The sequence below is a fragment of the Semicossyphus pulcher genome, unplaced genomic scaffold (genome assembly GCF_022749685.1).
Source record: "Semicossyphus pulcher isolate SPU_LCO1_2020_fin unplaced genomic scaffold, fSemPul1.0.p SCAF_24, whole genome shotgun sequence".
NCBI lineage: Eukaryota > Metazoa > Chordata > Actinopteri > Labriformes > Labridae > Semicossyphus > Semicossyphus pulcher.
Genome location: NW_027211698.1, coordinates 7,052,543 through 7,068,823, shown reverse-complemented (window position 1 = coordinate 7,068,823; position 16,281 = coordinate 7,052,543). Strand labels below are relative to the sequence as shown.

General features: G+C 41.1%; 1 protein-coding gene across 1 annotated transcript; it reads right to left on the bottom strand.

Annotated features, from left to right (window-relative positions):
* Nucleotides 1–8,078: 8,078 nt before the first annotated feature.
* clic5a (chloride intracellular channel 5a) lies at nucleotides 8,079–12,714 on the bottom strand. The gene is made up of 6 exons (XM_069675299.1): nucleotides 12,530–12,714; nucleotides 10,746–10,855; nucleotides 9,286–9,411; nucleotides 9,102–9,208; nucleotides 8,735–8,916; nucleotides 8,079–8,643 (listed from the first exon to the last, which is right to left on the bottom strand). Exons 1-6 carry the CDS (start codon nucleotides 12,584–12,586, stop codon nucleotides 8,479–8,481), a joined length of 747 nt encoding a protein of 248 aa, XP_069531400.1. The 5' UTR covers nucleotides 12,587–12,714; the 3' UTR covers nucleotides 8,079–8,478.
* Between the last annotated feature and the right edge of the window lie 3,567 nt (nucleotides 12,715–16,281).

Below are 16,281 nucleotides of genomic sequence, written 5' to 3'. Positions count from 1 at the left end.
CAGAAGACAACATTTGTTTGACTGAAAGGCTGATTTAATGAACTCTGGACAATGTCCGGAGAATCAGGGGCCGGACATTCCCACTCGCTCACTGTTTATGCTCTAGACAATTACCTGCTCCGTTCACACATCGACGCAATCAGACATGACGGGGACTTTGTAATTGAGGGGCCGGCAGGGTAAAGTCGCTCAATGTCCTGCTCAGCCGATTCAGACATTTGCATTCTCACACGCAGCTCCCCCCGGGTAACGTCCAGACATGCTCAGGAGTGCAGTGCAGGTGTGAAGCAGGCCTCAACACTTCCTTACCACAACCTCAGTAACACGCTGTGAACACCTGATTTTCAAACTCAGCACCTGACAGCCCTTGACCTCCACAGGATGTAGCCCTGCTTCGTCGTTAAAGTCCATATCCAATCAAGTGTGGCCGTTCAGGAACAGGCTGATCTGATCGAGCAGATTCCCTGGAAAGCTTTAAACACCTCGAGTGCCTGAAAAGACGGGCGCCTCTCCAACACCGGTGAGAAGCAGTGAACTCTTGCTTGTACTCACAAAAAGGAATTGCCTCAGCACTTTTGGAGAAAACAAAACAGGCTGATTTTTCGCACCATTGTCGTGGAAATCTGTCAGAATCTGTCCTGCTTAAGACAAGGCTCTTTTACCACCCAGTGAATTATATCGAACGCAACACTGACTTCGCTTTAACAAGCTTGTTAAAAATACTTAAAAACACTAAGATATTACTTTCCTCAGACTAGCACTGACAGGTTTAACCTGCCGCAACATGCCATGAATGAGAGGGAGCAGACGAGACCACCTCGAACATGACCTGCATGTCGAAAACAAGCCCGGCGACAAGTGTGGGTAAGAATTGTAGATGAGGTGCTTCCTATTTCCTGTCGCCGCCACATACGAGCTGTGTGTGACGGTAACACAAGTCAGCCTCATGACAGTGGTGATAAAAACCTTCTATAACTGTAATTGTTCTCGTGTAGCCGGTGCAGCGAGGAGCTGCCATGCATGACATATATCCAAATACACACAAATATCACCGCGCCTGTGCGAGCTTTCAGTGACAACATTAAATCCAAAAACCCCTCAAAACTCATAACACTTCCCCTAACATAAACTAATCCTAATTCTGATTCCCACTCTCCAAATCCCTCAAAACCCTTTAAAGAAGTCGAGAGCGGCAAAGCGTCCTCACGTTTTTATCCCTGTGAAACTCCAGCCTGACACATGCTCTCTTCTTCTATCTGCGGGAGAAGCAGCGAAGTTTTGAATTTTAAGCGAGTCATACTAAAAGAATGACTCTAGGTAAACGCTACATTCAGGTAATAGTCTTAATAACTAAGCCTTATTGCTGCGGTTAAGCGGTACAGTGCATCTCGGCATGCTGGTGCCAGGTTCTTAAGGCTGACTGACGTTTCCATAAACAAGATGAACCACTCTTTGACAAGTTGATGAAAGAAGCTGGTGACTAGTTTAACAGCAGTACAAATTTACCTCAGAACTTTTAATGCAGTTACCTGAAAAGTAGCCCAGCTAAAGATTAATTGAAGTGGAGTAAAAAGTAAAATTTTTGCCTTTAAGGTGTCGTTGAGAGGAAGAAAATAGACGAACCCAAGCAGGATACTTCATATTTACACAGTGGTTGAGTATATGTAGGGATGCGTAATGGTTAAGCAATGATTGGTTGATAAGAATTTTGTCAAAAAGATTATCCACGATACATTTAATGGACACTCATCCTCACAGAGACGTCCGCTGGTACGTCCCTCCTGGAACGTCCCTCCTGGAAAATGCAATGATTGAGGTGTTTTCTGTTAAATACTGACCTTCTTATTCTTATTGAGCAACTTTGTGCAACACAGCTCATGGTGAATGTCATCAGATCAGAGACACATGGAAGGAAAGGGAAACCAAAAGAGCCGGCGGTGGAGAAGTATGATGCATGATGGGGTTGCGATATAACTTTCTTTAGAAAGGGTGACGTATTGTTCGCTGCTTGTTTTTGTCTTTGTGTTTATGAGGTTGAGGCTGTGAAAACGTGAAAATAAAGATTTAATATTTTCTGTCATAGGCAAAAAAGATCCTTAACCTTATTGAGTTAGGGAATCTCTTCCCTGATATGTAGCCTAGTAAGTTACTTTGCAGCACTCAACTTATAAAGTACGCTTGAGCTAGTTAAGCAAGTATTACACATCAGGAAGTTGGCGTCAAACAGTCTGGTTTAATCATTATTTGTACTGCGCTGTTATGTGAGACAGTTGTTACTGTGTTATGTCAAAGTGTGCTCCTCAGTAGTGTTTCTGGCTGCGCTGTGCTGCACTGCGTTGCGCTTTTAATTGCGCTGGCTGCAGGTATTTAAACCTGACTCATGGCACACTCTGGCATTTTACAAACGACATGTATTTCACTTTGGCCAGATCAAAGAAAGTGGCGCACTGTGGTTTACAAACACGATAGGTCCGGACACGATGACGAGGGCAATGTACGCTACCAAAACAAAGGCTTTGCCACCGAGAATCTTAACCGGATAAAAGAGGAGATAAAAGTAATGAGTGCAATTCCAGAGAAATTGAATATTGCACTTGTGTTGCAAGTTTTACGTTAATGACCTGGCAATGTTATATCACCTTCCCCTCGATTTTTCTTCTCCCGTCCGACTCGCGCTGACCGCAAATATCATTACAATCATGAAATTGACAGAAATCCATCATAGCAACAGAGAACTTGCAGTCGCCCAAAACACAGGCATATAATTGATAACGCTAGGTTACATTAAAAGCACTTTGAAAACCCTAATCATCCCTTTAATGCCTCTTCATTTTAAGTCATGAAAACTGCTTTTCAGAAGGATTTACTGTCGTGTTTGTGACTTCCAGTGCAGCACGGATATTTGAGCACTTTGCAACTGCGGAGATCCAAACAGTAGAGCGACTGTAAAGAAGCATGTGTGTTTTATGTAATAGGAAGGCCTCTTCAGAGTGGAGTGACTAGGTTGGAGTGGGGTTCTGAGGCTAAGCAGCAAACCAACATGGCGCAATCTTCTCTTAAAAAACCTGAGTTTGACCTCGAGTAAGCGAAGACGTGTATGTGTGTTTGTGCTGAGAGAACAGGAGCCCTTTAATCACAGAAAGGCCAAGTGTTTCACTTCCCTGCATGGAATCCATCACCGCGGCCCAGTTCTCCCCGATGCCTCCACATTCAATCCCCCCCCCCTTCCTCATCTCTCCACTGCTTCTACTGGCTTTCTAAGCAAGCCCCCCGAATGCATGCCCCTCACACACACACACAACCTCCAAAGATTTCTTGCCAGTGAAGCATGCCACCGAAGCAAAGCTCCTTTTCCTCAGGATTTATAATCCCAAAGGGGTCCAGCAAAAAGGTGGCTGAAAGAGCTCTTTATAAAGCCGGGGGGCAGTTGGCCGCTCACCTCGGGATGGTCAGTACGCTCAGCATACAGTTGAGGATCAAAAGTCTTTCTTGGGAAACATTAACTAAGATAATATATAATTTACTCCCCTGACCTCTGTGTTGAATCATCTTTTAAAGACCACTTGAGGAGCTCTTTGTAAAAAGACCACAGACTCGCATGTGCAGCCTGCATGATAATGACATGAGATACATCTCGTATAATTAAATTAGCATGTCATAACCTGATTACATGAGGCTACTCATGGCGCAGGCTGAAAATTATTGGACTGCGCTGGTGAGCTAAGTGCTTCTGCAATGAGCCAGAATGACCTAATACACACTAGAGCAGAAAATCACTTCTCACTCTGCCTATATGCTTGTTACTGACTGGTTAGACTCTTAAGGTTTTCAAAACATGAAGCAAGTAATCTTCACATTTAAATCAACCATAACGAATTAAGGAGCCTAAATTAGATCAAACAAAAATCCACAAGCTTTTTCTTTCCTTTTCAGCCTATGCTCGTTTTAAAAAAACAGGTGTCGAAGAGTGATACTGTGGGCTTAAGTGGCATGAATTAACATGATTAACTGCCACAGCTTCTTAGCTGGGTCCGTGTCACCAAAACGCAACATCATCTGTGAAAGCTTAAAAGGGGAAAAAACGAACAAATGATCGACCTAGCACGTGCATAACAAGGTGAAATGCCTGGTTAAAAATTTTACCGCGCTGTGTATCTTTAAAATGTTGAAGTGTAACTCTGGAAGAAGCCTGTCGTCCTTCACTGTCACAGTGAAGCTAGTAGCTTAAGTAAATGTTGCCTGCTTTCTCCTTGGTGAATATCGTACTCATAGTGTGCTAATAACCACTTGAGCTGGCGAATTACAGACAATAGCAAAGTACATAATTAACTTAAATAAATAAACAAATATAGTACATCATTAACAACAACAACAATAACAATAATAATAAGTACATAATTAACGGAGCAATACTTAAGTATGCTCCTTGAAAGAGAATGACTTGAAATTAAACGTTATTCTTAAACAACCTGTTCGAGACATGTTCCCCCATACAAGGACCCTACTCGACCAGAGACAAGCAGTGGCTACAGTGTAAATGTCTTCAATATCACACTGGGGTAGTATCATTGTTTTATAGGCTAGCTTAACCTGCCGTGTAATAACAATGGGACCCCCTGCTCGATGCGGCGATTAACGTTCGGGGTCCCTAACTGGCTGTAAAAAACGCAGCTAGCGTTGACGTTAGCCACAGAGCCCTGTTACCAACCGGGTTCGTCTCAACACAGCTAGCAGGCGTACATGCAAGCTATCGCCGTTTCTCGTTGCATTAGCTTTGTTTCGAGGCTTCTGAAGGTTAGCTGCCATGGTCGACCACCACACATTTTCACAACAAAACACGCACCGCCGCAATGACAAGTCGCCCACTCCCGAACACACACAGCTAAACACTGCGCCTCTTTCTTAGCATTATTTCCCGAAAAAATGGAGCACAAAACGTACCCCGGAGCTGGTACGCTAAAAGGGAAGAGCTTACCTTTTAAATAGTCTCTCTAGGTAGCCCCCGGTGATGTTAAAAGGTAGGAATGAGACTTAAAATCCAGGGAATGAGCGAGCGGGGATGTCGTTGTGTTGAGTAGACTGGAAAGATGAGATTCCAGCCACAGCGCACGAGCGTCTGTGTTTGCTCTGCCCACTTGCAGAGCGCGAGTGACAGTTTAGGGACCGTCTGACTGTTAATGTCCCACAGAAAACGTGCTATTCAATGGTAGAAGTACATACCCAAGTACTACAAAACAAATGTGACGTACAAGTCTACTCCCCATACAGTGTAAAGGTACAAATTGCATTGTTAACAACTACAACATTTATTTAGCTTATTTAGCCGTTATAGATTGAGATTAAGATGAATAAAATAAATGTGATATTCTATTTAATAGTCTTACACTTAACCTTATATTCTGCATTGCTTACTTTTAAAACATTAGGTATATTTTGATAACACATTTTATACAATATTTAATTCAACACGAGGCTTTGTAAGTATTGCTTTCACTGTTATTTTGTGAGTCATGGATTAAATAAAGTTCAAATAAATGTTAAATACTCATCAAGACAAAAGTTAATATAGGTTGGGAAAAAATTCTGTATTTTTAAACTAAGATTCCTTCCTTTTAAGAATCAGACACTGATTACCAGCAACGGGTCTCAAGACTTAAAACAGACTCTGTTTTATTTGATTTATTTGGCCTATTATAGAAACGTCGATTCATCAGATTAATTTTTATAAATACACTACATCATTTGCCTTCTAATGTAAAGCTTGCCGTAGTTTAATTTATCTCTACCAGAACTGTATGGTTGATACAAAGTTGACTGATATTTGTTAACTTTTGCCACATCATGGTAGCGCAATAAAAAACAGACGATCCCTCACTCTAGGGCTCATGCTGTCACACACCAATGAAAGCTTTGTGTTTACCGCCATCTGCCGGCCGGAAGACACTTGACGTTCTTGAGATTTCACATTTATGGACCCCTTGTAGTTTGAGGCTGAGCCTTTTTACACAGCTGGTAATTATTGTGGAAATAACATCTAAAGTAAGGGTGGTAATGTTTATTCAACATGTGAAAATAAACTGTGAAGTGGAAAAAAACAAAGCTTCCAGGAAAAAAGGGCGAAAGAGGCTGTAAGGAAGAGGGGAGGGCCTGCAGAGAGGAGATAACAAACACTGAAAGCAAGAGATGGAGAAAATCTCTCATTCCTTTGAGGCAATGCATCCTTCATCTTTGAGTGATCACTAAAAGTTTCATTTTGTTTATGCTCTGCTGTTATCGTGAGGAACAACTGACTGTGGGAGGTAATGAGTACTTAATGCAGTCTGTAAATGAAGTATGTATTTGATTATGTGTCTGTGCACATGTGTGGATGCTTGCGTTATCTGTGTCATAGATTAATGTCTTTAAATTCCCAAATACATATGGATCAGCATGTTTCCAGGATTCAGTAGGAGTGTATAGGAAGGATACGTATTTGTCGGCATGACACGCCTAAAATGACTTTGCCTGTATTTGCATAAACAAACAGAACTTACATGTATTCATCTTTTTTCTGGAATATTCTATGTACCCTACACTTGATCTGCTGGGAGATAAACAGCCGGTTTCTATTCTCTTGTACAGTTATAGATAATTCATGCATCAATCAGACAGTTCCTTTGGGGAAAGAAACCACAGCTCTCAAACAATGTCTCTGAGAAAATAGATTTATTATTCAAACAAGTGACGTATACACAGTGGGTTCATGGTTCTAATTATGAGAAAGAATATATGTGAGCAACAATCACTAACAGAAACATTACTTGTAGATTAATATCACAAGGCTCCATGGAGAAATAGTCCTTTGATGACAAATTCATTTTGTAATCCAACATTATTTAATGTACAGACATTAAGAGCTGCAGGCAGAGCAGAGCTTGAGTCCCACAAAGGCACTTGCGATTAAAAGTTAACAACAGTCGACATAAACTTATTTTTATGCTAATACAATGTGAGACTGTGACTATTTCAAGCATTGACAAGCTGTTATGTGAGAGAGTATAAAAAGGCATGATTTTTAAAAGAGGAGCAAGCTACAGAAGGAAATCAGACGACTAACCCAAAATTTAACGAGTCTGTCATTGCCTCATTAAGAAAGACGATACTGCATCTCTGAAGTCTGAAGGTGCCTCAATGAAAGTCAAATTTTTGTCTGAAACACACTCTGAACAAAAGGATACTTTTGTGTCTTACAAATCCATCCTGCAATGCAATTATCCAAAACAGTCCTTTGAAGAAGGTGAAATTCCCTCTTAACAAGACGTCCGTTAATCTCCATCGGCCATTCTAAGGCCTGTCAATCTTTCCATTCTCGCACAGCACAGATAAAGCACTCAATGGTAAAAGCAGCAGATTTTTTTAGCCAATTTTTTAAACAATGTGTCCTTTATTTCAGACAAAGGATTAGAAAAGCAGAATTCTCATTTCTAGCCAGCTAACGTTGATTTAGTCGCAAAGATGACTAGCTAGCAGCTTGCTATATTTTTAAGCTAGCTTTCTCTGGCTAACTTTTAACGCTCCCAGTCAATTCCCTTAAAACCACAGTGATATACAACGGGTCCTAAATGTCTACTTGATAGGAGCATACATAATATAAATCTCAAAGACTGAAGCTAATGCTGCATATCCCAGGGCTAGCTAGTTCGCCCTAGTGTTGAAAGAGTGATCGTGAAAAATGCAGAGTCATTCTATTATTTCATTTGAACACAGCCCTGTTTGGTTGTTTAGCTTATGTCCTGTACTTTTTCATGTCAGCCAACAGAAGGAGGGATTTAGTGCAAGGGTTCACTGACGTGTTTGGCAAACAAAACGCTGTCTTGGGTAACATTTTTTGGTCTTGGGGCTTGAGCTGCTATCCTCAACTCTGAGAGCATCCAGGAGCTAGTTAAAACATGCTAACATACCGCACACGCTAATATAGTTAATTAACGATGTGCTACCTAACCTGGCCTTCCAAATAATGTTTGGTGAAGTTGTTAGCTAGTTAGCAGGACATGCTAATGATTACCGCTTCCAATAAAGGAGGCTAAACACATTTGTATTAATTGTTTTGAAAAGGCTTAAATTTGACACCACCCTCCAACTGTTTAAATGCAGAAAAGCAAGCCTATAGTTACAGTGCATTTGCTAAGCTTTGATTTGACTGTTGCATTCAGGTGCAGGATTTAGCAATGGGTAATTTTTGTTTAGAAATATCACATGTATAATCACTATGGCCAATACATTTTCAGCCTGTTTCATAACTATCCAGTATTATTACATGGCTTGAGATGCTTCACAGCATCTTTAGTAAAATTAAAACATCTTTAATTTAACACCTTTCTTTACAACACCATACCACTCTGCTACAAATTCAACACATTCGTAATTAAGAGTGTATACTGTGTGTGATGTGTGATTTCATCATTTTTCCGAAAAGAGAGAAAGGTACAATAGTGACATTCATTTCCCCAACCTCTTCGCTACGTCCTTATAGGCTTGCTCGATTTCCACGTCCGCTGCGCACGTGTTGGTGAACTCATCTCGGCTGTAGGCGTTGCTAAGGTAACGCCACACCCCTCTGAATTCAGACGGTATGTCATAGTTCCTGTATTTCTTTGAAACCACCTGGCCAAAACAAGTTAATGTAAAAAAATACTGTCAAGAGCAAATTCACAAAATCAAACAAACCTAAATGCACCAATCCAAAGTAGGTTACCTTAAAAACATGAAGTTTGGGCAGAAGATTGCAGTCAGCCAGCGTCAGTTCGTCTCCGTCCAGGTATTTGCGGTCAGATTCTCCATCACCGCTGTGGCGTCCAGTCAGAACTTCATCAGGTAGTGGACTATTCAGATAGTCATCCAGCTTAGCCAGGGACTTGTCTAGACTCTTTTCTAGTGCTGAAACACACACATAGAACAATATCGAGATCTGAAGGTTATCACAGTGGATAAACCAGTGCTTCTGTTTGGATTATAATAGGTATTTCCAACATTAATCCACCTGTGTGCAACCACTTGGTTACAGTTGCAAGGAGACACTTCCTTTGAACAGGCAGAAACCATCTGCCGTGAAACACGCTTACCTCCATTTTGATCTGGTCTTATGTTTTTGACGTAAGCCGAGAACTTCGCGAATATGTCATTTCCTGCTGTGTTGGATTCGAGGTTCTTTGCTGCGAGTTTGGGATACCTACAAAACAGGAACGCAGCGTTAACGTGCCCACCATTTTTCCTATCCCTATGTGACTTTATGTGTGTGTGGCCTACTTTGGTGGAGCCAGCCTCTCCTCTAGGTACTCCTCTATTTTGTTGACGTCAGTTAGAACCTCCCCCTGGAAGGTGAGGAAGGGCGGGTGGGTCCCTGGAGCCAGGTTGTGAAGGTCAGCAGGTTTCCTAATCAGAGTGGAAAGATTTACAACTTCTAATATAAATGCGTAATGGAATACTATCACAATAAAGTAAATTATCCTCTTTTCTGTGTGTAATTAGCTCGGGTGGCTATTACTGCTAACGCTAACTACCTTGGGCCTCATTTTCCAAAAACAATTATTCTTCGAAGTGTTTTTAAATGTGATCCTCTGGGGATTTATTTTGTATTTCTCCAGGCAGCACTTGGAGCTGGAGCATAATTGAATGCATATCTGAAAGCTGCTCTAAAGCTTTGTGTTAGCTGCTTAATCAAACGATAAGTAACGACATGTTGCGTATAGGTACATGCAATACAACACATGTAAACGCAAGCAATAGATACAACTACAAAGTCCTACAATAATACAGGAGCTGTATTTTTTAAGTTCCCTTACTGAAAGTGGAAGCATTTTTTTTCCAAGGGCTATTTCAATGTAAGCTAACGGTGACTTTTTTGCCTCTATAAAGAGATTAAAATCATACTTGGCAAGAGTATAAAGATGTTATTTAGATGAGGGTTAAGCCAACTAAACACCTATTCCTAGTGATTTCACTGCACATTACAAAACGTTACTTTTAACAGTAATGCTAGCCATTAAGCGAGCCATACAGGCGTAAATCCACAACTTCTAGCATGCTAGGTTAGCATTAGGCTCAATGTGAAGTTGAGGCTGGACTTTTTCTTTAGTTTTAAAGCATAATGGCCTAGATAAACATAATGGTCAGAGAAACTAACCACTGGTATGTAATTTAAACCTGCTTTAACTAACTTTTTGGCCACTTAGGGGCAAGGAAACAAGCTAGAAATACAACTGTGACAAGCTAGCACATAAGCAGCCACAGAGCAACATTGATTTTAAGTAATGTTTCTGGCCACCTGATGTAAGTTAGTTGCATTTCCACTCTCATTTACCTCTGTTTTTAGCCTACACCAAATCTTGAGGGGATATTTCTAGCTCTTTAGCTGCTAAATGCTCCACTTTTCACCAGCTAATCGTTAGCATCATCGGCAGTTTGGTCATTTGGAGTTGGTTTATTTTAGCTTTTTCACTGAAAAAGATACCATCCTGTATATATTTTTGTTTAGGTCTTTGCAAGACCTAGCATAAAATAAATGGACACTAACCTTATATTTAATAATGAAATAACAGTTTCATCTTTCTAATACACAACATATAGATGCTGACGCAACAATTAGCATATTGAGGAGGTTTATTGGGGTCAAAAAGATCAACCTGGACTATGTCGACCTCTATTATCTACTCCTTTATTGTGCTTTACCGTTATACTACAGTGTTATATTGATATTATTATCATACCTCTTGAGGTCAACAGTGGTGACATTGAAGACGACGCCTTTCAGCCAGAGGATCATAAAAAGGCGCTGAGAGAAGGGACAGTTTCCGATGCTTTCCCCGTCAATCCCAGCCTGTAAACACACACACACACACACACACGAATATTAAAAGACAAATGGATTTAAGCACACTAAGCCTTCATTCTGAGTCACTCCTCATCTTTAACATGTACACACTTATTCATAACACGTTTATAACCGGCATATTAAAAGATACAGTCGGGTACATGTGTGTGTGCTCTTTGTGAGTGTGTGTGTGTGTGTGTGCAAAGCTGCAATAGGACACTGAAATGAGACGCCAAGTCCAACATGAATAATCCACGCGGCTTCCATTAGCCGCATCACTGCCTGCTTGGACTTCTTGTTCCCATGATACTGTAGCGGCGTATCAGTTATAGAAATCATATACCTACTGTCCTGTCAAAGCATGAGTCCTGAAATCCAAATACACTTTTTTTTTCCAGTTGCTAATACTTTTAAGTAAATAAATCTTGTCGTCTTACTCTATTTCGCATATTTGTGCTATATGTTATACACTAAACATATTTCAGCCCATATACAGAAAATAATGAGTACTTTAGCAAAGTGCTAACTAGTACGATAACCTTTTTGTTTAGCACGTGCGGCTGTATTTTATTTGCTGCTGTGCTTTAATTGTGTTTGAACAACCATAAAGCTGTTCTCATTTTTTATTGCTGTATGACAGCTATCATGCAAAGCAGTCAAGCGGTGTAACAACACCACTATAAGTCCAGATAGTCTAATTATTTGCACTGTAGCATGCACTGGTAAATGGACTGTATTTCTAGTCTTCCGACCACTCAAAGCACTTTTACACTACGTCACATTCACACACTGATGGCATTGACTTTAGTGCCAATTACTAATCAGGATCTATGCATTCATACCCGATGGCTGGATGTTTCAGTGTCTTGCCCAAGGACACTTAGACATCGAACCCCCAACCTAATGAGAGAGATGACCAACTCCACTGAGCCACAGCCGCCCCAATAATGGGGCCAATAATGGTCTGACCAAAAATGGTCTTTAAAAGTATAAATTGTGCATTATTTGTTCTTATGATGCTAAAACTTAGAGAAAAAAAACACTGTTATGGTAAAAAAAATAGACAATGATAATGACCTGAAATGTGACCTTTTCCACTCTTAAAGCTCAGGGGCTGCTGGCTGTATCGATCTATCCATTAACTCCCTGCTAAATGTCAATAAATGCCTTTTCAAACCTGTGACACTAATCCTTTAAATATTTTTAAATTCGTTTTAGAAATTAACAGATTTTTACACTTTAAATATATTTGCGTAAATTAAGGAACATACAGTAAACTCTTCAGACTGTCAACCTCCCATCCTCAAACTAACACAGTATGTTCTGGCTCTTCTTAATACATGACTATAAGAGAGAAAAATGTATAAAATGTCAAACTGCATACCAATATCATAAAATATGATCATTTCAGACCATTTAAAGCGCCTGCTCTCAATACTGAAAGGACCCCACTAATAATTCATGGAGAGAGAGAAAGAGAGAGATTGTCCCTGCACGTGGGTGTCAGGTTAACGCACGGAAAAATCAGCACACAACAACAACAACATGGCATGCACACGCTTAAAGGAGCCACCATAACATACATGCACAATATTTTATTTTAGACACTCTTTATAGCTTGAGAAAGTAAAGTTTATGCAGGGTTATCTAGACACCAAACACACACATAAAACTTCCCACCTTGACAAATAGCTCAATATCAGGGTCCTTGTCGTCCTCGGCTACAGAATCCGTCATGGTCAAGAAAAACTCTCTTTCCTCGCGTGTTTTGTGTCCCCAAATGTGTAGATGTGTTTGTCTGTGTGTGTGTGTGAGCGAGCAGTTTCAGTTTACTTCTACTCCTGGTCCACGCGTTTAAGTCCACTTGGTCCCATAGCAGCTGTGTCAGAGTGTCAGCTGAGGACGAAAGCCAACGTGAGTGTGTGAGAACAAGAGAGAGAGAGGGTGTGTGTGTGTGAGAGGTTGAAGTTGTACCCCAGGCTTCAGCAGAGGGGCGTGACAGTGCTGGGCAAAAATAACCCCCTTTGGGGCGGGGAGGGGACGGGGTGTCACTGTAGGCATTAATGTAGTCAGGAGGGAGAAGGCAGACCGTGTCACCCAAGGGTGCCCTGCTCCTCCCATCTTTAACAGTTCTGATTTGGAACACGACTTTGAATCATCAAGAGTCATCCTCTCTGTCGCCGACTCATCAGCAGTGTGTGAACTCTTTCACCCAACTGGTTGAGCACAAGGAGCAAGAAACATGGGCGATGTAGTTTTTTAAGAGTTGATGCCACACATACAAATAGTCCTCAACTAATGCACTTATTCCTCCTGTCCAATGCTAAAAACTACAGTGCCCAGCTGTTTTCAGGAAGTTCTCAAAACTCATGTGTGACCCATTTTAAAAGATTTACATCATTTGACCAGCTAAGTGTTTAAGCTCAAACATGTGCTCCTTCACAGAGTTCAAGTCAATCTAAGATTTTACCTCTCTATAGCATTCACTTTATTCAGTGTGTTATTTTAAATAAAGCTAGACTACTCTCAGGTTGCTCTTTCAGACACTCCCAAGTGGAATAGAGATTAGTCGTTTTTGAATAAGCCACCAGCAAAGGTTATTACCTCTAAAATATTAATAAATAATTATTAAAATTATCCACTAACTGATTGTAAATATTAATACAGTACCTTTCAAAAAAGGTGTAAGGGACATAATGTTGAAGGTGTCATCCCTACAAATTAAACAGCTAGCTAAAAGACAAAGGAAGTATCACAACCTGGTCAAAGACTCTTCACTTATAGTTCCACCTCATCTTTAAAGCATCACTAAAAGTTAATAAATCATTATGAAGACTTAATAAACATTACAGGTTCCTTTAAAAAGGATGCCTCTTAAGAGAACGGTACTTAGCTGATAGCTAGCTAACACTGAAATAATAAGCTGTGTCCCAATTCAGGGGCTGCATCTTTTGAAGGACATATTTGAAAGTCGATTGCGTCACAGCGGCTTGTTAAATGCTGTCCGATCTAAAGGCTTCTTCAGATGTGGCCCGACAAATACGTCCAACGTATCCCTAGATTCAAAACAAGACGGCTGACTCTAGCTAGCAAAACAAATAACGAAAAGGGGCCTTGAAACAAATCATCTTTAAAATGATAGATGAAGTAGTCTGACGTTAGTCATGCTAGCTAGTTAGCCCGCTAGCTACCTGTTGCTAGGCGAAAGGAGCTGCGTTTGGTGATGTGTCAAACCATGTCATTTCAGTTCAGCCTTAGCGGTCTACACAGGATGACTCTTCCTCCGTACACCGCGTCCTTTGAAGGATGCAGCCCCTAACTGAGACACTGCTGTAGCCAATAGCTCTAACTGTTATTAGAAAAAAATTCAGAGCTACCAGACTTTGCTGCTACCAGCACGTTAGCTCCAGCTCCATGTTAGCTCCAGGCTAACAGCTTTAATAGTTTTAAATGCACACAGATTTAGATTCTGTAGTTGTTATGTGTATGGTAAGAGTTCTAACAAGATACTTTAGTGTTTTTAAATTAGCTAGAGCTTTCTTTAAATTGAATAAACAAGCTAGTAGCTAACCAAAGCTAGCCTCCTTTGCTAACACGACGCTTATACTACAAGAAAACATGATGATAGCTTTGGTGTGCTGGCTCTCAGGTGCATGCAATGGCTGACCTCAGTCACTCTCCTGCAGTGATCTCAGGATTATATTGCTATCATTTATATGGCTGTAGTTTCAAAGTGTCAGATTTATGATCCCTGTATACTCCAGCGCAACTGGACTTTAGCTTGAAATTTGTGGATGATGTAATAGATTAAGTAAGTTTGGGTGTGGCGGTTCCATGTTTTAAGTGTTTTCAGGAAGCCCACTCACCAACATGCGAAGTGTAACACGAGCACACACACACATTCACATGTCCATGCGACAGGAACCACCCCTAACCATCCCAGCACTGAGTCAGAACATTCTTGTCAGTTCAACTTGACTTATATTTAGAACAGGAGCAACACACACGTACCCACTCATGCTCTCTCTCTCTCTCTCTCACACACACACACACACATGACATGACATAAAGCCCTATGAATAGAAGATTGTCTAAACAGCACAGTGAGGGGTTTAAAACAATAGGACATAAAGTCCATTGTGTCTATATCATGTTCCACACACACACATATGCACACACACATATAAGGAGATACTAAGTGACCTTGCTCAGGTGTTCCCAAGCAACTGATTAGGGCAGAGATTTATGGGGCCTACAAGTTGTTGGTTTGATCAGGCATGCGCCATTTCTTTCCTACCTTAACAAAAAGTGTGACATCACTTTTTTCTTTTGTATCAGGTTCCTCCTTCTCAGAGGCCGATGAAGACGATGAGGAAGACGAGGAGGAGGAGGAGGATCTGCGTGATGAGTTCCTTCTTTCCACCTCAGGTTCTGGAGACCACCTCTCCAAATCCAGCTCTCTGATGCGCTGCTCCACCAGTGTGCTCTGCTCTTCCTCTTCTTCTTTGTCCTCTTCCCTATTCCTGTCCTCTTTCTTTTCTTCCTCGTCTTCTTCGGCATTCGAGGAAGAAGATGAGGATGAGGATGAGGATGAGGACGAGGAGGAACTCCCTCGCCTCTCTTCTGTTGGAGGCTGAGGTGGGGGTAGAGAAGGGGGAGGCGGTATTTGTCCTATAACTCCAGTGTTTTCATAGTGAGCTGCGGGGGGCTCGTCGCTTGGCGTCTCGTAGGTCATGTCGTATATACCTGACGACTGGTTCTCGTAGGTGGCCTCCGGGACCTCGTACACGCTCTCCTCAGAGAAATCCATTCTGGGTGAAGAGGTCAAAGAGAGGTTGTCCAAGATGGTGAACCTATAAAGGTGTGCAGCAAAGTGACTGTGATACCAACAGTGCCTACCTTATAAACAGCATTGGACTTTGGACGGGGAAGTCAGGAAATCAATGCCAAGGGAGGACAGCGACAATCCTTAAAGGAGAATACATCTTGAATGGACATGACGTATTTTTGATGTTGAAAAAGTTCGTCCTTTAAATGTTTTAAATCTTCAACATTTTTAACGATTTATAGAAAACATTGATAGCCGCTTTTAAGGCATCGCACTGAAGGCATGGCAGGGATTTATACACTGCAGGGAATACACAGGGACAAGCAGGGATAGCTCTGTAGACTTGCTGTGTTCAAAGTAGTTTCAACGTCTCAAAATGAATAATTTGGGGAAAAAATTACTTATTAGTACCATGTTTTTTAAATTTAAACCTGAGGGGGAATAACATAAGCATGACATTAAAAATGACAATCAGGGTTATCTTTTAAAATTTAGAAAACTCCATACAGAGCCACAGAAGACGTTATAAACATACGTTCACAGGCAGATTTCCTTCCACGAAGAATTGTGAGGAACTTTCAGTTAGTGTTGATTTTGGCGCCCC

Bases quoted from the DNA above. Each gene is read 5' to 3' on its own strand.
- clic5a (XM_069675299.1), bottom strand. From the start codon at position 12,586: ATGACGGATTCTGTAGCCGAGGACGACAAGGACCCTGATATTGAGCTA. The intron at 10,856-12,529 runs GTGGGAAGTTTT...GTGTGTTTACAG, and splicing joins ATATTGAGCTATTTGTCAAG to GCTGGGATTGACGGGGAAAG. The intron at 9,209-9,285 runs GTAGGCCACACA...CCTGTTTTGTAG, and splicing joins GAGAGGCTGGCTCCACCAAA to GTATCCCAAACTCGCAGCAA.